Here is a 26703-nt window from a genome sequence, read left to right on the forward strand (position 1 = left end):
TGCATGTTCACATTTAATCTAGAACTAAAGTCACATGATTTCTCTCAACATGGGGACAGGAGAGCTTTTAATCAATAAATGAGGGGGGAAAGTAACTTTAGTAAAAGTAAGATTCTCATTTCTTTAAAGTCCAGGCAGCTGTAAATATGTTCCTGTATAATCAGTGTGTGTTTGTGTGTGCAGGCGGGTCGTGTGTGTGTGAGCAGCAGCGGTGGCGCTGGCAGTAGCAGTGTTAGTAGTGCTGTTCCTCCAGTTGGCCAGCAGACGGAGCCACAGGGTTTGTGTCACGCTGAGGACTCAGCTGAACATGAGCAGATGAAGGCCGTGCTGAAGAGCAGCCTGCAGAGGGCCGACAGCGACAGTGCCAGCGCTGGAGTGACGGTCCTGAGGACGCGCCTTCGCACACGCGCCAGCAGAGGTCACACACACATGCAATCAGTGTTCATATGTAGAAACTAGGGGTGTGACGAGACAATTTTGTTTCTCAATTCTCTCCAGGGTGCGGTTATCCCTATTGCTTGTACACTTTTTTTCTACCACATCTTTTCCTTCCCTTCGCCTCTCTATTAATGTGCTTAGACACAGAGCCAGCCTCTTTTGCAATGACCTTTTGTGTCTTGTCCTCCTTGTGCAAGGAGTCAATGGTCATCTTTTGGACAACTGTCACATCAGCAGTCTTCCCCATGATTGTGTAGCCTACAGAACTAGACTGAGAGACCATTTAAAGGCGTTTGCTGGTGTTTTGAGTTAATTAACTGATTGGAGTGTGGCACCAGGTGTCTTCAGTACTGAACCTTTTCACAATATTCTAATTTTCTGAGATACTTGGGGTTTTCATTGGTTGTCAGTTATAATCATCAAAATTAAAAGAAATAAACACTTGAAATATAGGGGAGAGCGGGGCACAACCTAACACTTTTTGAATTTCGCGTTTATGTAAATCCACTTGGGGTTCAGAGTACAATTTTTTTCCACTTTATTTTCACACTTGTCTAGTACAAATATATCGCTTTGTTTCATATTTACAGTGTATACGTTTTTCGTTATTTACCTCAAAAGAAAGGAAGCGAAACGTGACAACATGCCCCGTAGGTGGGGTACATTGTAACATCTGAGGGGCACATTGTAACACGACCAAATGACAGCTTAAAATGATCTGATCGAATAAAAAAAAATATACACAACAAACTAAAATATTTTGTCAGTAAAATACATGTGTTAACTTTTTCAAATGAAGTAATGATTTTTTTTTTAAAATAAAAATGGTCTAATTTTGGAGTTTGACAATGAACACATCGCAACGATGCTTTGAACGGCCCTGATCGCAACACACAGCTGTACAGTAGTGCAAAACAATGTGGACAGATAGATGAAACACATTTAGACATTCAGAAAAACACTCTCCTCCTTCCACACACAGCTCTCATAAAACACCACACACATAAACCAGCCAAAATGCTTTACATTACTTGAAATAATAACTTCTGAACATTAAACATTGATTGTCAGCCTTTATTCACCTGTTTCTTGTGGTTTCTTATCAAAATCCTTAGAAGTAAATAGTGTAAATTGCATCGCTTATGTCATAGAATAGCATAGTTTAATAACAGCGGGGCATATTGTCACACAGTGTTACAACGTTCCCCATCTGCGCCACTGGAGTTTAAAGCAGGTTAGTGTCTTCTGCTGGTTTGTCAAGCATTAATAAACTATCTAAACTGATAAATAACAAATTGGAGATTAAAATAATGGCAGTTTTGTCTAACTTTAAATGAATACTAAAAACAGAAATGAAAAGTTTACTTCAGAAATGTACTTTTACTATGGTAAAATAAATATTCGGCGATATCATCAAAATGCTTTTGAATTTTGGCGATCTTTTTTCTCTGCATAGTGTTGCTATGGCAACTAGTAAACACCGTAAATTTGGTTATGCTAGCGTGTGTGGAAATATTTGAACCAGGTGTGTTACAATTAACCCCGCGTTAGTTTGTGCCCCGCTCACCCCTATCAGTCTGTGTGGAATGAATGTAAACATTATACAAGTTTCACGTCTTGAATGGAATTAGTGAAATAAATCAACTTTTGGAAGATATTCTAATTATATGACCAGCACTTGTATATGCAGTAATAAACATGTAAACTAATGCTGCATGCTTCTGGATAAATTGAAAAAACATTTTCTTTTATAAATTGGAGATCATGATTCTGAAGAAAAAAAAGATTAGAAATCTAAACAAACATAATTGACTAGTGGTTCTGACAGAAAGTTCATTGCTTAAGTCCAAATTTGAACAAAATAAAAAAATGAAGGAGCCAGTGTCTCAATTAGTAAAGACTTGTTTACTATTGGAATCTCTTGAATGTATAATTCAATGACAAATACTTTTTTTAAACGTGCAGTTGTCGCCACCTCCTGGCAGAAGAGGATAAGCGTTACAATACATATGTGACCCTGGACCACAAAACCAGTCATAAGGTTAAATTTGACAAAACTGAGATTTATACATCATATGGAAGCTCAATAAATAAGCTTTCTATTGATGTATGGTTTGTTAGGATAGGACAATATTTGACTGAGATACATCTATTTGAAATCAGAAATCTGAGGATGCAAAAAAATCAAAAAGACTGAGAAAATCACCTTTAAAGTTGTCCAAATTAGGTTCTTAACAATGCATATTGCAAATCAAAAATTACATTTTGATATGTTTACAGTAGGAATTTTACAAAAAATCTTCATGGAACATGAACTTTACTTAATTTCCTAATGATTTTTGGCATAAAAGAAAAATCAAAAATTTTGACCCATGCAATTTATTTTTGGCTATTGCTACAAATATACCCCAGCGACTTAAGACTGGTTTTGTGGTCCAGGGTCACATATGAATAAATAAGCTTTCCATTAATGTATGGTTTGTTAGAATAGGACAATATTTGGCCAAGATACAAGTATTTAAAAATCTGGAATCCGAGGGTGCAAAAAAACCCCAAAATACTGAGAAAATCGCCTTTAAAGTTATCTACATGAAGTTCTTAGCAATGCACATTACTAATCAAAAATTACGTTTTGATATATTTACGGTTGGAAATTCATGGAACATGATCTTTACTTAACATCCTAATGATTTTTGCCATAAAAAAAAAAAATAATTTTAACCCATACAGTGTATTTTTGTCTATTGCTACAACTAAACCAGTGCTACTCAAGACTGGCTTTGTGGCCCAGGGTCACATATACATACATTTTGATCGCTACTGTAGACAATGAGTGTTTATACCCAAACTATAAGCTTTTATCCCAGTACTCATGTTATGTAAATGTCTGTAACAAAGAAATAATGATGATTATGTGGTTAAAAAGACTGTTTGTGTTGCTCTTTCTGAAACAGCAGCAGTAACGTGATATTTTACGATTTGACGATTAGTCATGCAGCTCTAATGTAAACACTTCAAAATGTTTTGCCCTGATATCGTCACGTTCTCGCGAGACCGGTCAGATCTTGCGGGACACGTCGAATATTGCGAGATCTCGTGCCACCCCTAGTAGAAACACACTCAGGTGAATCAGTCTAACATCCTCATGTCTCTCTGTAGGGCGCAGCGCATGGGCCGCAGCCAACGAAGAACCCCAGTGTGCGACGGACGACGGTGCCGACGAAATCATGGAGAGAATCGTACGATCGGCCACTCAGAGTCCCAGAGAACGAACGCAACCCCGCGAACGACGACGCTCACGTGCAAACCGCAAATCACGTATGATTGTGTCTTGATCCTCTTTGTCTCTTTTTCAGAAATGAAACGGTTTACGTAAGGGATAATCAACGGTTTGCCGTGCGTTAAAGGATTTTAAATGCACGACGTGGAGGCTAATAACCGCCCGATGCGAAGTGCATTTTAAATCCTTTAACGCACGGCAAACCGTTGATTATCCCGCTTATTCCATGGTTATAGACAAATTAAAACTAGGATTGATATTTGCAGCGCAAAATTTGACTGAATGGATAAAAAAGACGGTTATTTTCGTCAGTTATGACACGCAGCTCTAGCATTCTGGCCGCTTCAAATCAAACTCAGAGATTAAATAGTCCGGTAAAATCACATTTATTTGAATGAAATATAGCATTTGTTTCAGTAGATTATCGATCGACCAAGAGAGAGTGTGAAGGCAAGAGAGATGACAGTCTCTCTCTACAAACAATTCATTCAAAAACAGCAGTTTTACCACCCCGTTGCTGAGGAATATAATGTAGCGATCTAGTATCTATGCTATTTTAATAAGGATCGCAGGCAAACGCTGACAAGAAGTTTATGTATGTGCGCAGCACAATGCGATCTCCGACCTCTCTCTCTCTCTCTCTCTCTCTCTCTCTGTGCTTTTGCGTGCATCAATTAAAGCAGCGCATTAATATAGAACGGTGATTAAACTGACTTGGAACTACCTGTGCATTAAACGGTTTTACTGCACACCTGCCAGCCAATCAGAATCCAGTATCCAGACATTCCATGGAATAATGAACATTAAACTAGGGCTTATGATTTTGGCAAAGAACATAATCACGATTATTTCAGTCAATATTGTAATCACGATTATTTAACACCATTATGACAGGGTCCAAAACTTTATATTAGTGATTAATTTAAATATAGCAAAACGGCAGAAAAAAGTCTAAAGTAGTCTAACAATGCGACAGAAACTGAATGTAATTATTTGAATGTACCATAAAACAGCGTCTTCACTGTAATAGTTAAACATGCTTTGTTTCTTATTATAAAACGGTTAGTTCCATTCCTCAACTCTGATTGGTCAGCAGCTGTGTGGTATTCATGATACAGCACTGCTATGACCGCTTCACTCAACGGTTTTGTGTATCATTGAACCCCCTTAGCAACCACCCTTAGCAACGTAAACACAGCTGCAGCAGTTAGGGACTACTTTTTACAGCGGAAGGCAGTTAATGATTTTACTTTATGAAAATGTACAACTCAATATATATATAAATTAATATATATTTTTGATTTTAATATTTTTATTGTGTGGTAACCGTTATAAACGTCCTTCATTCCAGAGCAGTGAGTGATTTTCCTCTTTGTATTTTTACGTTTTGTTAATATTAAGCACAGAGACGGCAGAAGGAGTATTATTTGTTTGCCGTTTTAAGAGCCACACGGATCCAATATACTGTTCATCTCCATTACTGTATTTTCATGATATGATTTAATAATATGTCTTAGTAAGATGAGATTGAATTCATCTAAATATATAATTGCAATGCAATCCAATGATGATTGAGAGATGAACAAAGAAATGTCTGGATAATAGTAAAACCAAGCTGCTTTAGGCCAGTAAGTGTTTGTCTGGAAATATTACTAATGATATAAAAAGTATACAAAGTATTTTTATAAAACCATAAAACTGTAAACATAAAAAATTAAAATAAAACCACAAACATGTTAAATAAAAACTAAGAAAATGCATCATTTGTGTAAACATAAAATAAAAAAATAAAAAAAATAGTGGTAAAAAATAAAATAAATAAATAAATAAAAAATCATAACTTTTATTTTTAAATAATGTATTTATTTTAATTATTTACTTTTATGGTATTATAAATGTTTACTAGGTACTTTGTTTTGATTGTTTAAATTTTAATATTATTCATTTTAATTTACATTTTTGTGATTTATTTAAATTATTAAATTAAATTTTTTTTTTTCAGATTATTTAGTGTCCATCCTAAAATAATGCTAACAATGTAAAAGTTGATGAAAATAAATATTAAACAAACAAATAAATAAAACACATAACACCATAAAAATAAAATAATGTTAAAATTAATCAACAATTAGTAAAAGTAATACAAATAAATAATTAATTAAAATAAATGAATTATTGAATTATTTGGAAAATAAATCAAAATAAAACATTTTTAATTGATGAAAATAAACATGTTGAACTGAAAAAAAAACTTAACACCATAATATTACGATAATATTAAACTTAATTAACATTTAATACAATTAATACAAATCTTAAAATAAATAATTAATTAAAATAAATGAATCGTTTAAAAAAAAAAATAATAAAACGTCAAACTGTTTAGTTTTAAATCAATAATTTGACAAAAGAAACCTGATTTTAATTTAACAGTTTGTTTCTAATATAAAAAGTCATAAAATTAAAACAATCTAAAATAAAAAAAACACTTTAATTTTAAGTGTTTTATTCTGATTATTCTATTATTTTAATCATTTCATTTTTATGACATTATAAATGCTTACTAGGTACTTTGTTTTGATTATTTCTTTTTATTTCAACATTAATAATATAATTTTTATTTTTATTTTAGTGTATTTTAGTATATTTATTAAGTGTTCATCTTGAGATGCTACTAACAATATAAAAACTAATGAAAATAAACATGTTAAATAAAAAAAATAAAAACACATAACACCATAAAAATAAAATAATGTTTAAATATCACTTAATAAAATTAATACAAATCTTAAAATAAATAATTAAAATAAATGAATTGTTTGAAAAAAAATCTAAATCAATAATTTGACAAGAAATAAAACATGATTTCGATTTAACAGTTTGATTCTAACAATATAAATGTCATAAAATTAAAACAATCTAAAAAAAACACTTAATAACATAAAATTATATTTGAAGTGTTTTATTCTGATTATTCTATTATTTTAATACTTTATTTTTATGACATTATAAATGTTTACTAGGTACTTTGTTTTGATTTCAACATTATTAATTTTAATTTTGAAAATGGATTTAAATTTCAGTGTTTTATTTAATTGTTTTTTGTTTTCAAATTATTTAGTGTTCATCTTGAGATGTTACAATATAAAAGTTGATGAAAATAAACATGTTAAATAAAAATAAAAATAAAAACACCATGAAAATAAAATAATGTTAAAGTTAATTAACACTTAATAAAATTAATACAAATCTTGAAATAAATAAATAATTAAAATATATTGTTTGAAAAAAAAAATCCAAAGAAAATGTCAAAATGTTAAGTTTTAAATCAATGATTTTACAAAAAATAAAACATGATTTTAATTTAACAGATTCACATTTATGCATTTAGCAGTTCACAATAGAGGAGCAAAGCAATTTGCCAAAGAGCCAACATTCATTGTTCTTTATAAGTTATTCTTACATTTACTTGATAACATCTGTAAAAATTTGACAGAACGGTTACACTAGAAAACTATAATAACAATCAGATGACAGAAAGCATAGAGTAGATTATGATTTTTGATCTTGTTCATCATTTAGAGACTTTCATCTATCAAATATAATACAGTTGTTATTGTGTTTGAGTGAAACAGAGACTAATGCTAAGATTGTGTGTCAGTGAGGAGGACTCTGAAGGGCGGTCTGACCGCAGAAGAAGCTGAAGCGCTGGGATTGGACATGTCAGAGATGCCGGTGTAACGGGACGTCCCGCCCGGACCACACTGACACGCTTGCCTTCAGCAGAACTCATCTCAGGACAACAGAATCGCTAAGATACCACAGTAAAAAACACGTTTTCATAATGTAATGCCTGCAGAATGTTTTCACTCCTCATATACAGCAAAGCTCCGCCTCCTTTGTGTGTGTGTTTAATCCTAAGCCACGCCCTCTCATTACATACCCGCCACACCAGCCAATCACAGGCTGCCAGTGTGATGATGTACAATCCCTTTACAAAAGCGTGTTTAGTTAAACAAAAGATGTTTTTAACACGACTGAATGCTAACTCAGGGCTTGACCGTCGCTTCCTTTGACAATTATTTCTATTTGAAACTTTAAAACACAGAGGAAGGGTGAAATGTGGCTTTAGATGTCCAGTCACTTGATTCACTTTATGTTTGCATCCGTCAGATCAGCGAAACTAACTGTGGTCTGAAACCTCGGATTATTTATTGCTAAATGCACAATATGAAGGTACAACTTTATATAAGACGTTAAATGTTTATTTTTTAAACCCTACAAATCTAGATGTGGTTTTCAGACAGTAAAACACCTTTGAGACACACAGACTCACTGACTTTTTCATCAAACTGTAGTTTTATATTTTATGCTATATTACTGTTTAACCCTCGTAACGCATTCAGATCTGTTACCATTTCTAAACAATGTGTAGTTTTTAGTAAAGGAACGAAACTTTGCAGGTACCTAAAGACCCTCAAAACAAACATAATAAAAAAAATTCCCGTTTTTTTCCAGGTATTTTTTCAGAGATATTGCGTTTCACGTTCGGGTCATTTTTGACCCGAGTTTGTATGGAGTACTATTAGTGTCAAAAGTACTTTCTGTAAAATGTCTATGGAGTTACATTAGTGTCAAAACTTTTGTAACATATATTTAGCCTTCATTTGATAACCAGAAAAATGTAAATACACAATACAGAATTTCTGAGAGAAAAACTCACAAGGCTGTTGTAAGAATAAATAAAAGTTGTTTTTATGCATTTAAATAATTAGACATAATTAGTAACTGTAAATATTCACAAAATATTTATATACAAACAAAAACTTTATTATTTTTAATTTTTTTTTTTCCTTTCTCCTTTTTTTCATTTTTATGTTTTATTTTACGGATTTATTTTGTTATTTTTATTTTCAATTGATATATTTAATTTATCGTTTATTTTGTATCTGTATTTCCAGGTTTTGTTTTTCAGAGATATTTTAGAGAATTAATGAAAGGTGTGTCATCAAATTAAATCAAATCGTGATGCGGACTAGTATCTGTAAGTATTAAGCCCCAAAACTTTATTATTTTAAATGATTTTTTCTTCTTCTTTTTTATTTATTTTATTCTTTTTTATGGTTTATTTTACACATTTATTTTATATTTTGTTGATTTTATTTCATATTAATTTTATTTTAATTTATTGTTCAGTATTTTCATTTATTTTGTATTTCCAGGTATGTTTTTCAGAGATATAGCATTTCACGTTTGGGTCATTTTTGACCCGGGTTTGTATGGAGTACCATTAGTGTCAAAATTACTTTCTGGAAAATATCTATGGAGTTACATTAGTATCAAAACTTTTCTAAAATATATTTAGCCTTTTCTCCATTTCTCACACACTTTTGAACTGAATTTTCTTGATGAACATGAATAGGGTCCTATGATTTCTGCGATGCAGAATCCAGTCACAAAATTTGAAAAAGTTTGGAAGAATTGATCAAAATGGACTAGTAACTAAATATTAAGTCGCAAAAACTTTATAATGTTTAATTATTTTTTCTTCTTCATTTTTAATGATTTTCTTCTTTTTTTTTTTTTTTTTTTTTTACACCTTTATTTTGAATTTTGTTATTTTTATTTTTAATTAATTTTATTTTGTATCTGTATTTCCAGGAATTTTTTCAGACATATAACGTTTCACGTTCATGTCATTTTTGACCCGGGATTGTATGGAGTATCATTGGTGTCAAAAGTACTTTCTGTGAAATATATATGGAGTAACATTAGTATCAAAACTTTTGACAAAACTTTTGTGGAATTTACTGTTTAATGCGGAATGCACAGAATTTGTCAAAGTTTGTAAGAATTAATCAAAAGTATTTCATCAAATTAAATCAAATGAAGAATTTACTATTAAAATTAATTACTATTAATTTACCATTAAAATGTACTGTTAAAATGAACTATTTTAATTGTAAATCCCCATTACTTGCCAAAAAAAATGTTTAATTTTCGTCATTTTTATGCCTTCATTTGATAACCAGAAAAATCTAAATACAAAATACAGAATTTCTGAGGAAAGAAATATCACAAGCTGTGGTAAGAATAAATAAAAGTTGTTTTTATGCATTCAAATAATTAAATGTGCTAAAACCAGAATTTGGTAACAATAAAACAAAAAAATTCAATATAATTTTATAGGGCCCTAAACATGTAAGTTTTGTTAAATCTTTAATAAATTGATGTTAAATTGTGTATGTTTAATTTTTTTAATTAATTAAACATGCTTTTTTTGATTAATACAATTTTACTTAACAATTAAAAAGACGTCCAGAAAATTAAAATTGAAAAAAAAAAAATTCATTAGGGCCCTAAATGAATATGTGTGTCTATTAATGAACCACTGCAGTAAAAACTGACCATATTTAATCTGAAAGTGAACGTTTATGGAAGTAAGATAATTTTATTTTGAGTGATAACTTTTGAGTAATACTTACGTTACATTTAAACTGTTTTTGAACAATAATGAATTATTAATTCAAATTCCATTCATTCCAATGGAGTTAATACTGATTCTCAGATGATATGTTCTTAGAAATTTCATACAAAGATATTTTCAAATGAAATTTCTCGGCATTATTGATAAAAATATCTACATATTTTGCATCATAGTTTTGTGGTCTTGCTCATGTGTGATTTGAAATTTCAAAGAATTTCAAAAATTTTTTTATTAATAATTAAGGGCTGAATGCAGTTTTTCCCCCACATTCATTCATTGATGAGATGTTTTATAAAATAATAATTCTTTGGATTCAAACAGGCCCAGAATATGTAAATAGTATCAGATTTTGAATGCATTATGAGGGTTAAATGACAAATACTGATGTAAGATGTTTTAAATCTTTTTAAGAGAAATCTTTTCTGCTCATCAAGGCTTCATTTATTTGATTAAAAATACAGAAAAAATATGATGTATTATTGCAATTTAAAATATTGGTTTTCTATTTTAATATACTTTCAAATGTAATTTATTTCTGTGATCAAAGCTGAATTTTCAGCATCATTACTGCAGTCTTCAGTGTCACAGATCCTTCAGAAATCATTCTAATATGCCTTTTCAGGATTCTCGAAAGAATAAAAGTTAAAAATAACATCAAAAGTTTGGGGTCAGTAAATTGTTATTTTTTGCTTTAAAAAAAATCAACCTTATATTGTTAAAAAAAAATTTTTTTTAAATAAATTCTGTTCTTTTTAATTTTTTATTCATCAGAGAATCCTGGAAAAAGTATCACAGATTCCAAAAAATATTAAGCAGCACAACTGTTTCCAAAATTGAAAATAAAAGTAATAAATCAGTATATTAAAATGATTTCTGAAGGATCATGTGACACTTAAGACTGGAGTAATGATGCTGAAAAATCAGCTTTGCGTCACATGAATAAATTAGATTTTAAAATATATTAAAATAGAAAACTGTTATTTTGAATTGCAATAATATTTCTGTATTTTTTATCAAATAGAATGAACTTTAAAAACATTAAAAATCTTGATCTGATCACAAACTTTTGAACAGCAGTGTGTATAATGCTGGTTTTGAGTGTTTAATAGCAGATTTCAATGTGCCTTTTGACACAGAAGAAGCTAGAAAAACAAACCAATGGACTGTAATTCACTTTTTCATGTTTCTGAGATGTTTTACAGAAACCCAGAGACTGCCAGGATACAATATACGTAATAATTTACTTTCTGTTTGTGAGTTTTGTGTGGGTTCATTCTGTCATGAGAACTATCATGTTGCACCTTAACATCTATTATTATTATTATTATATAGAAAAACAAGACTAAAGATTTGTATGAACTACATCAGACACATTCTGTCTCCAAAACTTATTCTAAATGTACAAAGTATTTTTGACGATGACCGAGACTGTAAATGTTAATGCGCTCTTGTGTCCTTTTGTAATTTCTGTAGATTTGGTGTCTTGATAGTTTTTTTTTTTCCTGTACATGTTAATTTAAGAAAGACAACCGAAGCCATAAACGCCCCGCACAGCGTTTCTCTCGCCAGCTGCAGTCAAGTCTAGTTTAGTTTACAGTGTTTGAAAAGAGACTTGTGTATGGTTTTATTTGCCTTTTCTTTCAGAGACACAGAACCTGCATGATCGTCTGTTTTTACATCTGCTGAAACATCTGTCGTTGAGCACATCTCAACTCATTTTGCAGAACCGAAAGCCTTGTATTGTTACATTTTTCACTTTGATCTGCATGTGTCACACCCTGCAATAAAACCCTTTCTCAAATAAATCAGCTGGCTGTGTGTGATTGGATCTGTGTGTTTTTGATATAAGTAAAGTAATAAATGAACTCTAGATGAATTCATATAAACATGAACATGTTTGTTCTTTTCTCATTTTTTCTCATTTTTTTGTTTTTATTTATCTTTTAAAATCATTTAAAATGTATTTATTATTGTTGTTGTCGTTTTTAATTATTTTTTCCTTTTATTCTTTTTTACGTTTTTGTTTTATTTTACACATTTATTTTGTATATTGTTACTTTTGATTTAATTTTAATTTATTGTTCTTATTTATAATTATATTTTTCTTTTGTTTTTTTATTTGTTTGTTTTATTTTATGCATTTATTTTGTATTTTGTTATTTTTAATTATTTTTATTGTTCTTGTTATTTTGATTTATTTAGTAAGTTATTTATATAGTAAGTTAAGATTTATTTATTTGAGTTATTTAGTTGTCTGTATTAATTTTATTTTTTTTAATTGATTCTATTAATTAATTTATTTATTTATTAATTTTGACACATTTTTCTCATTTTATATTATTTTTAATGGTTGTTTATTTTTATTTGCATGTATTACTTATATTTAATTTATATAATATATATATATATATATAATATATATATTTAATTTAATATTTAATTTTTTACTTTTTTATTTATTGTTTTGTATATTTATTTTATTTTTTAATTATTTATTTTCAGTATTTTTATTTTGTCATTTAATCTTATTTTTTATCTTATTCTTTTTTGTTTATTTTTATTTCTCACATTTTTGTGTATTTTATTTATCATTTTGTGCGTTTCGATTTTTTTATTTTTTATTTTTTTTATTTTTATTCTTTTTAAAATGTTTGTTTTATTTTACGCATTTATTTTGTATTTTGTTATTTTTAATTATTTTTATTTTTATTTATTGTTCTTGTTATTTTCATTTATTTTGTAGTTGTCTGTATTATGTTTATTTTAGTTTTTTATTGATTGTTTAATTTTTTTATTTATTTTTGACAGTTTTCTTCTCATTTTAATTATTTTTATTGGTTGTGTTTATTTTTATTTACTTTTATTTGTTTCTTTTCAATTATTTTATTTATTTTCCTTTTTTATTTATTGTTCTGTGTATTTATTTTATTTTAAATGATTAATTTTTTATTTTGTCATTTTATTGTTTTCATTTGTTTATCTTACTTTTTTATCTCTATTTTTTATCTAATTCTTTTTTATTTATTTTTATTTCTCATATTTGTCATTTTTTGTGTATTTTATTTATCATTTGTGCATTTATATTTTTATTTTTATTTGTTTGATTTTTATTACTGTTATTTTTAATTATTTTTTTATTTTTGTTTTATTTTATGCATTTATTTTATATTTTGTTATTTTTATTTTTAATTAATTTTATTTTAATTTATTGTTCTTGTTATTTTCATTTATTTTGTATTTGTTTACATGTTTTTTATTTTTATTATTTTTTTTTTATTTTTTTTACTAATTATATAAATTTCTATTGACTGTTTTCTTTTGATTTTTATTCTTTTTATTGGTTGTTTATTTACATGTATTACTTATATTTAATTTTATTCATTTCTATTTAAGTATTTTAATTATTTTCCTTTTTATTTATTGTTTAGTGTATTTATTTTATTTTAAATTGTTATTTATTTTCATTTTTTATTTTGTCAATTTATTATTTGAATTGAATTTTTATCTTATTTTTATCTCTATTTTTATCTTATTCTTTTTTGTTTATTTTATTTCTCATTTTATTTTTATTTGTTCATTTTATTATTGTTATTTTTGTATTTTGTTTAATTTTTAGTTGTTTCCCTATTTGTTTTTTCCCCTTTTTTATTATTTTTATTAGTGTTGATTTTTATTTATAATTATTTATTAATTGTAATTCATTTGTTTCTGTTTAATTATTATTATTTATTTCCATTTTGTATGTATTGTTGTTTTGTATTTATTTTATTTTAAATTATTATTTATTTTCATTCTTTTTTTGTTTATTTGTCATTTTTTATATTTTTCTTAATTTATTCTTTTTAGTTTATTTTTATTTCCTATTACAATTAACTTTTATTGTATCGTATTTTTGTGTGTATTTGATCTTTTTTAAACATTTATATTTTTATTTTAATTGATTTATTATTATTATTATTATTATTGTTGTTGTTGTTTTGCTATTTTATTTATTTTATTCTTTCATTTTTTACTATTTTTCTATTTTAACTTATTTTTGTATTTTGTAATTTTTTTAGTCAATTTTATTTTATTGTTCTTGTTATTTATTTATTTATTTTTATTTGTCTGTTTGTTTTGTTTACATATTTATACTTTTGTGTATTTTTATTTCTCATTCAATTTTAATTTTATTGTATTTAATTTTATTTGTTTGGTGTATGTGATTCATCTGCGTATGCATTTATATTTTTATTTGTTTGTTTATCAATATTATTTTTAATTATCTTTTTCTTTTTTCATTTATTTTATTCTTTTATTTTATATATTTTTTCAATTTTTATCTTTTATTTTACGCATTTTGTATCTTGCTATTTTTATTGTTCTTGTTTTTGTCTATTTGGTTTCTATTTGTTTCTATTTGTTTTGTTATTTATTATATTCATTTTTATTGACTTTTTTAATGTAATCTTTTTATTGTATTGTGTATTTGTATTTAGAATGAATTATATTTCATTTTATTTGTTTATTTCCCTTTTTAATTAATTTTTCTGTTCATGTCATTTTATTATTTTTAGTTCATTTTATTGTATAGTTCTTGTTATTTTTATTTTGTATTTTTCATATATTCGTTTTTTATTGCTTTTTTACATTTTTATTCTTTTCATTGTGTTTATTTTTATTTATAATTATTTATTATATTTCATTATTTATTTCATTTATTATTTATTTTCCTTTTTTATTGTTCTGTGTATTTCTTTATTTTATTTTAAATTATTTATTTTCATTCATTTTTTAGTTCTTTATTTTTTTCTATTGTGTTTATTTGTATTTAGAATTAATTATTTCATTTTATTTGTTTCTACTTAATTATTTTTATTTGTTTTCCTTTAAATGTATTGTTCTGTGTTTATTTTATTATTTTTAGTTCATTTTATTTTATTTTATTTATAATTGTTGTTTTTTTAGCATTGAATTATTGTTTATTATTATTATTTGTTTTACTTATTTATACTTGTTAATATTATTATTATTATTATTATTATTATATTTCTTCATTGAGTTCAACACTAAAACGGAAGCCGCAGTTCCATTTGTCCACGGCAAAACCCCGCCCTCTTACGTGAACGCGCTTGTAGGCGTTTGCCAGATTCAGCGTGACGCAGTTCAATCTGCGGTCTGTTCTGCTCAGTGCTCTCCGTAACTGTTTTATTTCGCAAATTAAACGCGATATTATCGGTCATGGCGCAGAATATAATGCTGTACTGGGCCTCCGGTTCTCCGCCGTGTTGGAGAGTCATGATCGCGCTGGAGGAGAAGCTGCTGCAGGGATATAAACACAAACATTTGTCGTTTGATAAGAACGAACACAAGTGTGAAGAAGTGAAAGCTCTCAATCCCAGAGTTCAGGTGCGTTCAAGTGCACTACAGACTTCTGTTTATGGTTTATGAGTTCTTATGATTGCATTGAGCTGGTGCTACTGTATGTATGCAGCTAATTGCCAAACTTTTGTATTAATATTGCACATTTTTTTACTTTTTATTTGCAGGTTCCAACTTTTAAGCACGGAGATATCGTCCTGAACGAGTCGTTCGGGGCTTGTCTGTATCTGGAGGTAACGTTAAAACACACGAGGGGCGTGTCGTTACGTGATTCAGATATTTATAAACCAGAGTTGCTTCACATTATAAATCGGTGTCCCGTTAAACGCACACAATCCAGACTTGTTATAGTTATTATAAATCAGAAAATACGATGATCAGCAAAAACACGCAATCAACTCGCTAGATTAAATAAATAAAAAGGTCATTCCCAGCTTAAAAAAAATCCTCAGAACATTACTTTTTAGTTTCTAGAATGTTCCCGGAGTGTTATTTTCTGGTTTGTTTTTGATTAGCCAGAAAAGTTTTTTAAACGCAATTATAAAACGGTTAGTTCCATTCCTCAATTCTGATTGGTCAGCAGCTATGTTTTATTCACGATACAGCACTGCTACGACCGCTTCACTTAAGGTTCTGTGTATCATTGAACCCCCTTAGCAACCACCCTTAGCAACGTAAACAAAGCTTTAGCAGTTAGGGACTACTTTTTACAGCGGAAGGCAGTTAATGATTTTACTTTATGAAAACGTACAACCTAATATATATATATATATATATATATATATATATATATTTTTTTTTTTTTTTTTTTATTTATATATATATATATATATATTTTTTTTTGATATTAATATTTTTATTGTGTGGTAACCATTTTATAAAAGCATTGAATAACTCCGCTTCGCGTCGTGCCTAACAACGCCCTTCAGCCGTGATTTATTCACGATACAGCACAGCCTCTCGTACCTTATTGCTTAAATGGAACGTTAGTTTTAAGACTTAATATCAGTAGGATATCCGTACATTCATATGGCAAGCCGTTTTAGCCTAAAATATACCTCGTTCAGACCGTCAGCCCAAATCCGATTGAAATCCGATCATATTTAGGCAGTCTGAACAGCAACGAACTACATGAAATCCGATGTGGTCAAATCCGTTTTGAGCTACATTCGTATGTGGTTTGGAATCCTATTCAAATCGGTTTTCTGCTTTTTCACGTTTTCATGCCACGAAAAACGTAAACAAGTCAGACGTTTTTGTGGAAAACTTAACAAATGTCTTTTGCAGTTTGCAACAACACAAGCTTGTTTCTGCAATCAAGTGGGAAAAGACAATATACAGCTAGTATACGCACCTATTTGAGTCTTGAAACCAGTGGAGACGGCAGCACAGAGTAAAGTCGCACATTCCAGCTTCCTGTATTTCTACCGCTGCTTTAGAAGACGAAATATAATCCAGTGTGACGGCAACATTGTCATATCGCAAGACAGCATCTATATTACAAACTGTATCGCTGTTATTGTTGTTTTTAGCGTTGGCATAACAACGCAACGGCATTGCCATAGAAACCAACGCACATTCTGTTTAACGCAAGAGCGCTTATGGACACACAAATCGGATCTGAACTGTTGACTGTGTGGACAGTCAGTTATTCAAATCGAATTTGGGCTGACAGTCTGAACGAGGCTTTACTGTCCATAAGTCGTATCACAACTGTTCAAATCCGATTTATATGTCCATAAGCATTCTTTCGTTTCACGTAATGTGCGTTGGTTTCTATGGCAATGCCGTTGCGTTGTTATGCCAACGCTAAAAATAACAATAACAGCGATACAGTTTGTAATATAGATGCTGTCTTGCGATATGACAACATTGCCGTCACACTGGATTATATTTCGTCTTCTAAAGCAGCGGTAGAAACGCAGGAAGCTGGAATTTGCGACTTTATTCTGTGCTGCCGTCTCCGCTGGTTTCAAAACTTAAAGAGGTGCGTTTGTTCAGATGACGTGGCTTTCTATGAGTGGTATGTTCCTGAAGGAGAAAGACTTGAATCGGCTCTGAAGAGGATTAAAATCAATCTCTCCAATCAGAATTGTTACTAGTAAAAACTGAATTAGATAGCTCTTTAATTGGAATTATTACTTGTAAAAATTGATTTAGAGAGCTTTCTTATTGTAATTGTTACTAGTAAAAAATCTGTTGTAGAGCTCTTTAATTAAAAACGAATAGAAGTCAATGGAGACATATGACTAGTAAAAAATACTTTGTAGAGCTCTTTAGTTGGAATTGTTACTAGTAAGAATTGAATTAGAGAGCTCTCTTATTGAAATTGTAACTAGTAAAAATGCAATTACGATGAGTAGCACATAGTATATTTTAGGCTAAAACGGCTTGCCATACAATAACTTCTTACCACTGAAGTGTGTGTTTTTTGTATGCTGGACATTCTTCTTTTGATCCGTAAACGAAAACTTCCTGATTAACATCCTGTTCTCTTTTGTTAGGCGTGTCAAATCCCCCTGAAATCATATTTACTTTTGTAACTTGTTTTAAGTAATCATTCAATAAACATTCGTGCAGATACTGTACAATGAAACTCCAGGACTTTCAGACTTTTTAAGCACTATTACTAGTCGACGTCAAGCTTAAAGCGTCATGGCAGAGCATTAAAGTCGACTAGACGATTAATCGGTGCAACCCCTACTAAGTAGGTCACATATAATTTTTGTATTCATGTATTTGTGAACACTGAATTAGAATTAAAGTATCAATTTGTAATATCAGTGTACTTACATGGTCACTCCTCAGGAACTGTCTACTTAATATAAAGTGTAAAAGGGTCCAGCCTGGTCTCATTGTTTATACGTTGGTATTTATACATATTTTTAGATGCACAAAATGTACATTTTTGTAAGTTTTTATTGATGCGAAAACGTACAATTTAGACGTATTTCAACGTTTAAAACGTACAAATAGCTACGTATTTTTTGCTAAAAACGTAAAATATTTACGTATCCTTCATTTCATTAAATATTCGTATCAATGCCTTTTTATCATTTTATTAATAAGCGATTTACATTTTTAGCCCCCTTAACCTACTCCCAAACCTAAAGCTACCCATTTTATAACAAATATAAAAGGATATAAATCGTAACTGACAAAAATATATGCAGGGAAATTACCCCTTGCAGTTATAATTTCATATTAAGTAAACCATTTGAATGGGAAGGTGTGTCCAAACTTTTGGTCTGTACTGTATATATATCCGAGTCCTGATCAGGAGGTAACGTCCGATTCCGATCGAGTCTGAAACCACGTGATCGGATCGGGACATCCCTAATATAAACTCTAAATTGCAACCTTAAATTACCTTTGTCATTTTGTTTTTCATTCCATGTCAGTTACAAGCTTGCAAAAATAACAGCCAAACAGACTATAATGGGAGGGAAAAGTATTATCGGTCAAACTAGGATAACTTTGTACTGTTTTCAGTAAAGCTAAGAGCGTCAAATTAAATGAAAATTATACCCAGACTGATGAATGACGGGTGTGTTTTTGGTTTCTAGAACACGTTTAAGTCTCAAGGCACCCGTCTGATCCCAGATGACCCGGCTGAACAAGCGCTCGTCTACCAGCGAATGTTTGAGACGGAAAACCTGCAGCAGAAAATGTGTAAGTGCCCTCAACAGTCAACATACTTTAACCCTGAAACCCTGGTGCTTCATGTGTCTTTCTGCTGTCAAATCTTGACTGATTTTTTCAAGTAAACATAGGAATAACTTCTAGATGAACACTTTAGATTGAACTGAAGCAGCTTGGCTTTACTTGATTCTCCATCAATCATGTTTTAGTCTCAAATCTGATCATCAGGGTCTTTTGAGGAACGTTTGTTTCCAGAAGCTTTACTTTCACAGTTCCTCAGTGGAGGAATGATCTTCCCAACATAATATGATAATGCATTTTAAAAAGAAACTTGTTTCTTTTATTGTCACAACAGAACAGAGGAACATCAAAATATATTAAAGTTCTGATAAATAAAATGTATAAAAATACAAACTTAAGATATGAAATGTAAAGTCCTTTGAACAAAAACACAAAAGCAACAACCAAATCGAAGTTACCAGTTTTAAAAGACTTGGTAAGCTTCATAAATATGCCACCACTTGTCCAAAATTTGACAAATTATATGCCAATAACTTTTAAACCGTGAGGCACAGAATCAAAATTCTTTTTTTCTCAGAATCCTTGGCTCATGCCGAGTCGAATGAACACCAGATTTTGAAAAAAAGTAAGGTTTAGTTTTTTAATTGTTCGAAAAACCTACTTTTTGTAGCTTGTCCTCGACGGTTTGTCTGATTTTCACCAAAATTGGCTCAGATCAGCTTCAGACCATGCTTGCAAAAAGTTATGGAATTCAAGTTGATTAGTCGAACCGTTCTTGAGTAACACGCAAACGAATTCTACGAAAAGCATGCAAAATTGCATGTCAGGCTATATCTCCACAGTGGTTCGACGTGTTGAGACCAAACTTGGTGTGTGTGATAACAAGCATGACTTGAGGCTACCTGCAGTGTTTCAGCCCAGTGCCACCTAGTGGTCAGGAGATATGAAAAATAGCTCTTTTAGCTTATAACTAATGAATGGTTTGGCCAGAAATCGCAAAAAAAAAAGGGTCGTGATGAGATGAACTATACCAAATTTTCCGATGTCAGCCATTTTGGCCGTTGGCCATTTAGAATTTTGTCAAAAAAAAAAAAATGCTATATTTTATGAATGCATTGACGACGATCGTTACGAAACTCAGTATGTGCCTGAAATGAACAAAACAGAGGAACATCAAAATATATTAAAGTTCTGATAAATAAAATGTATAAAAATACAAACTTAAGATATGAAACGTAAAGTCCTTTGAACAAAAACAACAACAACCAAATCAAAGTTACCAGTTTTAAAAGACTTGGTAAGCTTCATAAATATAACTCTGAATAGGACTGGAGACAAATTCTGTTAAGTTCTGATTAATAACAACAACAACAGCAAAATACAAATTGCTTTCATAAATCTTCCACTGATAGAGTTCGTTACTATTACTCTGATCATCTTTGCCTTAACATTAAAGGGAGGGTTTGTTTCATGCAGCCAACAGATGAAGTAGATGCCTATCTTCCCGCAGGGGTATAAGTTATTTTTATGTGGGCTTTTGCAGGACGATAGTTTGGAAAATGACTAATATTGGCCTGCTGATAAATCGGTCTGGCTCTAATCATTTCAGTCTCATCTTACTACAACATATTATTGAAGATAATAGAGTGACTGCTGATATTTACATCCACATTAGTATCTGATGCACTGTCATAAAGATCTCATTGCAGCAAATGACTTTAAGTCTCTAAATAAAACTGAGCGGTTTTTCCTTCATACGCTCACTTATCAGATTATATGAGCCTGATAATCAAATATAAACTGTGTTTTGTTCAGATGACGTGGCTTTCTATGGGTATTATGTTCCAGAAGAAGAAAGACTTGAGTCGGCTCTGAAGAGGAATAAAGAGAATTTAATCACCGAGCTCAAACTGTGGGAGGGATACCTGGAGAAGGTTGGGTTTTATTGATATTTATTGATCATAAAATCGGATTGCTTGAGTTATTCTTTTCATCTAAATGACTTAACTCAAATAACTGCCTCCTAAAGTCTTATCAGTAAAATTAATGCAGTAAATTTAATAGAGTAAAGGATGGTGAACTCAACCTTTGGTTTGGTCTTGGTCCAAAAGTCTCCTCAGAAGTGCAGATCCCCCTCACAATCCTTTGCAAACTCACAACTGATAAAGTCATTTATGTTTCTTTCTGAAAGGAATCACATCACGAAAGCTGAACTGATTATGAATGCACATGTTGATTGAGTGATTAAGTGTGTTTGTATGGATAATAATGAATCTTCACTAACGCTGAGTGATGTTCATCAGATGGGGAAAGGCTCGTACCTCGCCGGAAAGAACTTCACCATGGCCGATGTGGTTTGTTTCCCCGTCATCGCATATTTCCCAAGACTTCAGTGAGTATTTTGCTCTGGATAGAATAAATTTTTCAATTATATCATATTTTAATTGTAATGCATTCGGGTCAGTTTTGACAGAAAAGCAGAGCTGGGTAGTAACTGATTACATGTAATCTGGATTACATAATCAGATTCCAAAAATTAAGTTCTTGTAATTAGAGTAAATTACATTCTAAAACACTCGTAATCTCATATACTTCACTTTAAGTACCCCTGAGATTTGAAAATAAATATCTCAATAATTAAGTGTCACATTTGCATGTTCACGGTTTCTTTGATGTTGATTATTGGTCACGTGGCATGCATGTAAATAAAAATATTTCATCCTTTTTAGTAAATGTTTTATTAGGGGCCAAGCACAGAGGGTGCATAGGCATCTATTGTATCCATTGGCGTTCTTCTTCCGTTTCCGTTTCCTCCGCTCTTAAGTCCATGGCAACCCATAGAACCGCTTGCGGGAAAGTTGTGTAATTTGGCACACTTATAGAAGACAGTCTCAACATTAACCATAGCAAATTTGGAGTCTCTAACTCAAACTCTCTAGCGCCACCACTTGTCCAAAATTTGACAAATTATATGCTGATAACTTTTAAACCGTAAGGCACAGAATCTTTTTTCTCAGAAGCCTTGGCTTCTTGAATGAACACCAGATGTTGAAAAAAAGTAAGGTTTAGTTTTTTCCATTTTTAATTGTTCGAAAAACCTACTTTTTGGAACTTGTCCTCGACGGTTTGTCTGATTTTCACCAAAATTGGCTCAGATCAGCTTCAGACCATGCTGGCAAATAGTTATGGAATTAAAGTTGATTAGACGAACCGTTCTTGAGTAACACGCAAACGAATTCTACGAAAAGCACGCAAAATTGGATGTGAGGCTATATCTCCACAGTGGTTAGACGTGTTGAGACCAAACTTGGTGTGTGTGATAACAAGCATGACTTGAGGCTACCTGCAGTGTTTCAGCCCAGTGCCACCTAGTGGTCAGGAGATATTAAAAATGGCTCTTTTAGCTTATAACTAATGAATGGTTTGGCCAGAAATCGCAAAAAAAAAGGGTCATGATGAGATGAACTATACCAAATTTTCCGATGTCAGCCATTTAGAATTTTGTCAAAAAAATGCTATATTTTATGAATGCATTGACGTATCGTTACAAAACTCAGTATTTGCCTGAAATGAAAAATATGAAAGTGATTTCAATATATTCCTTGCATCATGCCGAAAACATTAATACCAATTATGCCAAATCGGCTTCCTGGACTTCCTGTCCGACATTTTGATTAATGTTGAAAACCTACTTTTTCTTTGGAAAACTCGTAGACTCTTAGTCTGATTTTCACCAAATCATCTTCAGACCATGCTGATAAGAAGTTATTTAGTAATTACCTAAAATGTGTATTGTAACAGATTACATAACTGACTACAATTTTTGTCATGTAATCTGTAATCAGTAATGGATTACAATTTGTAATATATAAGTAATATACCCAGCTCTGCAGAAGAGATGCATTAAAAATTCTTAACAATGCAGAGTTTTTAGTAAGTGAACAAAACTTTGCAGATGCTTTGAGACCCTCAAAATACACACCTTTTTTTTCCTTCAGATTTTTTACAATTATTATTTTAGAGACATAGTGTATTTTGTGTTTGGGTAATTTTTTTGTGTAGAAATACCCTTGAATTGGACTTTGTTTTAAAATGATTTATTTTAATTTTAATTTTTATGATTTCATTCATTGTTAGCCTTTCATTAAACTCACAAACCCCTGCAGTTCCTTTACAAAATGTTTAATGCACTTCATGTTTTAAATTACAATGAATGGAACATATTTTCTTATTCTTAGCATTTTTTACGTCATTATGGTACAAGATAATCCTATTTAAATCAACGTGATAAACAAGTTAAGTCAAAAGTAATCTAAAAGTAATCCAAAAGTAATCTGATTATATTACCTAAAATATGTATTGTAACAGATTACGTTACTGACTACAATTTTGTCCTGTAATCTGGAATCAGTAATGGATTACAATTTGTAAGTAATTACCCAGATTTGCAGAAGAGATGCATAAAAAAAAATCGAAATAGTGCAAAGTTTTTAGTAATTGAATTAAACTTTGCAGATGCGTTGAGACCCTCAAAATACATGCATTTCTTTCTTCAGATTTTTTACAATTATTATTTTTAGAGATATAGCATATTTAGTGTTCGGGTCATTTTTTATTTTTATTTTGTAGAAATATCCTTGAAATAGACTTTTTATAGAAATAGACTGATTTATTTATATTTACATTTTTATGATTTAATTATTAGCCTTTCATTAAACTCACAACCCCCCTGCAGTTCCTTTATGAACCCTAGTTTGGGAAATTAGTTTGTAATATAATATTTAATGCACTTCATGTTGTAAATTGCAATGAATGGAACACTTTCGCACCCTTTGCATTTCTACATCATTATGGTACAAGATAATCCTATTTAAATCAACGTGATAAACAAGTTAAGTCAAAAGTAATCTAAAAGTAATCCAAAAGTAATCTGATTATATTACCTAAAATATGTATTGTAACAGATTACGTTCCTGACTACAATTTTGTCCTGTAATCTGGAATCAGTAATGGATTACAATTTGTAAGTAATTACCCAGATTTGCAGAAGAGATGCATAAAAAAAATCGAAACAATGCAAGGTTTTTAGTAATTGAATTAAACTTTGCAGATGCGTTGAGACCCTCAAAATACATGCATTTCTTTCTTCAGATTTTTTACAATTATTATTTTTAGAGATACAGCATATTTAGTGTTCGGGTCATTTTTTATATATTTTTTTTTTTTGTAGAAATATCCTTGAAATAGACTTTTTATAGAAATAGACTGATTTATTTATATTTACATTTTTATGATTTAATAGCCTTTCATTAAACTCACAACCCCCCTGCAGTTCCTTTATGAACCCTAGTTTGGGAAATTAGTTTGTAATATAATATTTAATGCACTTTATGTTGTAAATTGCAATGAATGGAACACTTTCGCACCCTTTGCATTTCTACATCACTGTGGTACAAGATAATCCTATTTAAATCAACGTGATAAACAAGTTAAGTCAAAAGTAATCTAAAAGTAATCCAAAAGTAATCTGATTATATTACCTAAAATATGTATTGTAACAGATTACGTTACAGACTACAATTTTGTCCTGTAATCTGGAATCAGTAATGGATTACAATTTGTAAGTAATCTACTCCACTCTGCAGAAGAAATTCTTTAAAAAAAAAGTCTAAACAGTGCAAAGTTTTTAGTAATTGAATTAAACTTTGCAGATGCGTTGAGACCCTCAAAATACATGCATTTTTTTTTCTTCAGATTTTTTACAATTATTATTTTTTTTAGAGATATAGCATATTTAGTGTTCCGGTATTTTTTTTATTTTTTTTATTTTTTTTTTGTAGAAATATCCTTGAAATAGACTTTTTATAGAAATAGACTGATTTACTTATTTACTTTCAGATTTACTTTCAGATTTTTTACAATTATTATTTTTAGAGATATAGCATATTTAGTGTTCCGGTATTTTATTTATTTATTTTTTTTTATTTTTTTTTATTTTTTTGTAGAAATATCCTTGAAATAGACTTTTTATAGAAATATACTGATTTACTTATTTACTTTCAGATTTTTTACAATTATTATTTTAGAGATCTAGCACATTTCTTGTTCGGGTCACTTTTGACCCGGTGTGTATGGAGCACCATTACATGTCGAAAATGCTAATCTGCATTATGAGGGTTAATGATTGCTGTCTATCAGGTGAAGGTTCAGATAATGCTGATGTAATGTTTGATCTGGTTTCAGCTGTCCTAAAGAGCGTTGTCCCAGACTGATGGAGTACTATGAGATGCTGAAGGACCGTCCCAGTATCAAAGCCAGCTGGCCTCTGGAGTGGCTGGAGAAGCCTGAGGGTCAAGACACACTCAAGAACCTGTGAAGAACATCCCAAACACCAATCACTGTGTTCAGTTTCACGTTCAAGTTCAACTTACTGTGTTAAACCAGTGTTTCTCAACCAGGGGAATGTGTACCCCAATTGCAGAATCATTACAAAAAAGCTGCAAATGTTACCTTAAAATGAAATTTCCTCTTGATCTAACCTTCGCATTAACTTTCCAGTGATGTTTGCTTTTCAGAATTAGTAACAAACAGTATTGGAACGGTTTGGAAATGTAATAGCTTACAGATTACAAGTAGTGTAACTATTTAGTATAACTGATTACATTTGATTACTTTTCTGCATTTCTAACAATTGTTTTCATCTGTTAATAACTTTCAAACATATAAAGCAGGCAGATATAGATATAGTTTAATAGCTAATGCTAATGACAGGAAATATTGCCATCTAACAATGCCTTGGGAAAAAACAGTCAATCTTAAAAAAATAAAATAAAGCATACTTAAACCTAGATAAGCAAATAAAACAGTTATCAAATAAGCATTTGTGTCTTATTCTGTGTGTTTAACTCTTGAAACATTGGTGTCATATTTTAGAGCCGGAAAAGAAATCAACTACATCTGTTTGTGTGTGTGGAAATATTCAGATTAGCGGAATCAAATTATATTCTGATGGACTGAACTTGTTTAAACTTATATTATTATTTAATGTCAAAGTATTTATTTATTGAGGAAACAACTTAATGCAGTCACACGGTCATATTTTTGCAAAAATTAACCTTTTAATTGAGCCACGGTGACTGGGTGATTGTGCTTTGTCTTTAATATCTCTCTCAAAATGACCACTTTTGATTAAAAAAAAAAGTAGTTTGCATTACTAAATATATTGGTCATTTAATATTTCTAGCGTAAAACAGTTGACTAATATTAAATGATTTGCATTCTGCAAATTTCCATCTTACCTTGCTTGCTTTCAAAACCTACTTTAATTTGATTGGCCATTCAGTTTAAATGTTATTTTATTTACTTTTAAAATTGTTCATTTTATTCATGTTCTTTTTTATTATATTGCATTTTATTTACATACTATTATTATTTCATTTATATTTTTGTTTTGTATATTTATATTTGATTTTTA

The 26703-nt window shown here is 30.1% G+C and overlaps 2 protein-coding genes across 2 annotated transcripts in view; both read left to right on the forward strand.

Moving 5' to 3' along the window:
* The window catches only part of LOC141290339 (FH1/FH2 domain-containing protein 3-like), a gene marked incomplete at its 5' end in the record, with an annotated part of 49394 nt that extends 41922 nt beyond the window's left edge, over nucleotides 1-7472 (forward strand). The window contains 4 exons of the mRNA XM_073822515.1: nucleotides 184-334; nucleotides 377-418; nucleotides 3598-3756; nucleotides 7380-7472. Of these exons, the coding sequence (XP_073678616.1) occupies nucleotides 184-334; nucleotides 377-418; nucleotides 3598-3756; nucleotides 7380-7459 (432 nt within the window). The remainder of the gene's footprint in view (nucleotides 1-183; nucleotides 335-376; nucleotides 419-3597; nucleotides 3757-7379) is intronic.
* A 7856-nt stretch (nucleotides 7473-15328) lies between these two features.
* Nucleotides 15329-26106, forward strand: LOC141290348 (glutathione S-transferase A-like). Its single transcript, XM_073822523.1, has 6 exons — nucleotides 15329-15593; nucleotides 15734-15799; nucleotides 19133-19238; nucleotides 21045-21163; nucleotides 21533-21621; nucleotides 25473-26106. Exons 1-6 carry the CDS (start codon nucleotides 15426-15428, stop codon nucleotides 25603-25605), a joined length of 681 nt encoding a protein of 226 aa, XP_073678624.1. The 5' UTR covers nucleotides 15329-15425; the 3' UTR covers nucleotides 25606-26106.
* Nucleotides 26107-26703: the final 597 nt, after the last annotated feature.

Source organism: Garra rufa, chromosome 17, assembly GCF_049309525.1.
Source record: "Garra rufa chromosome 17, GarRuf1.0, whole genome shotgun sequence".
Taxonomy (NCBI): Eukaryota; Metazoa; Chordata; class Actinopteri; order Cypriniformes; family Cyprinidae; genus Garra; species Garra rufa.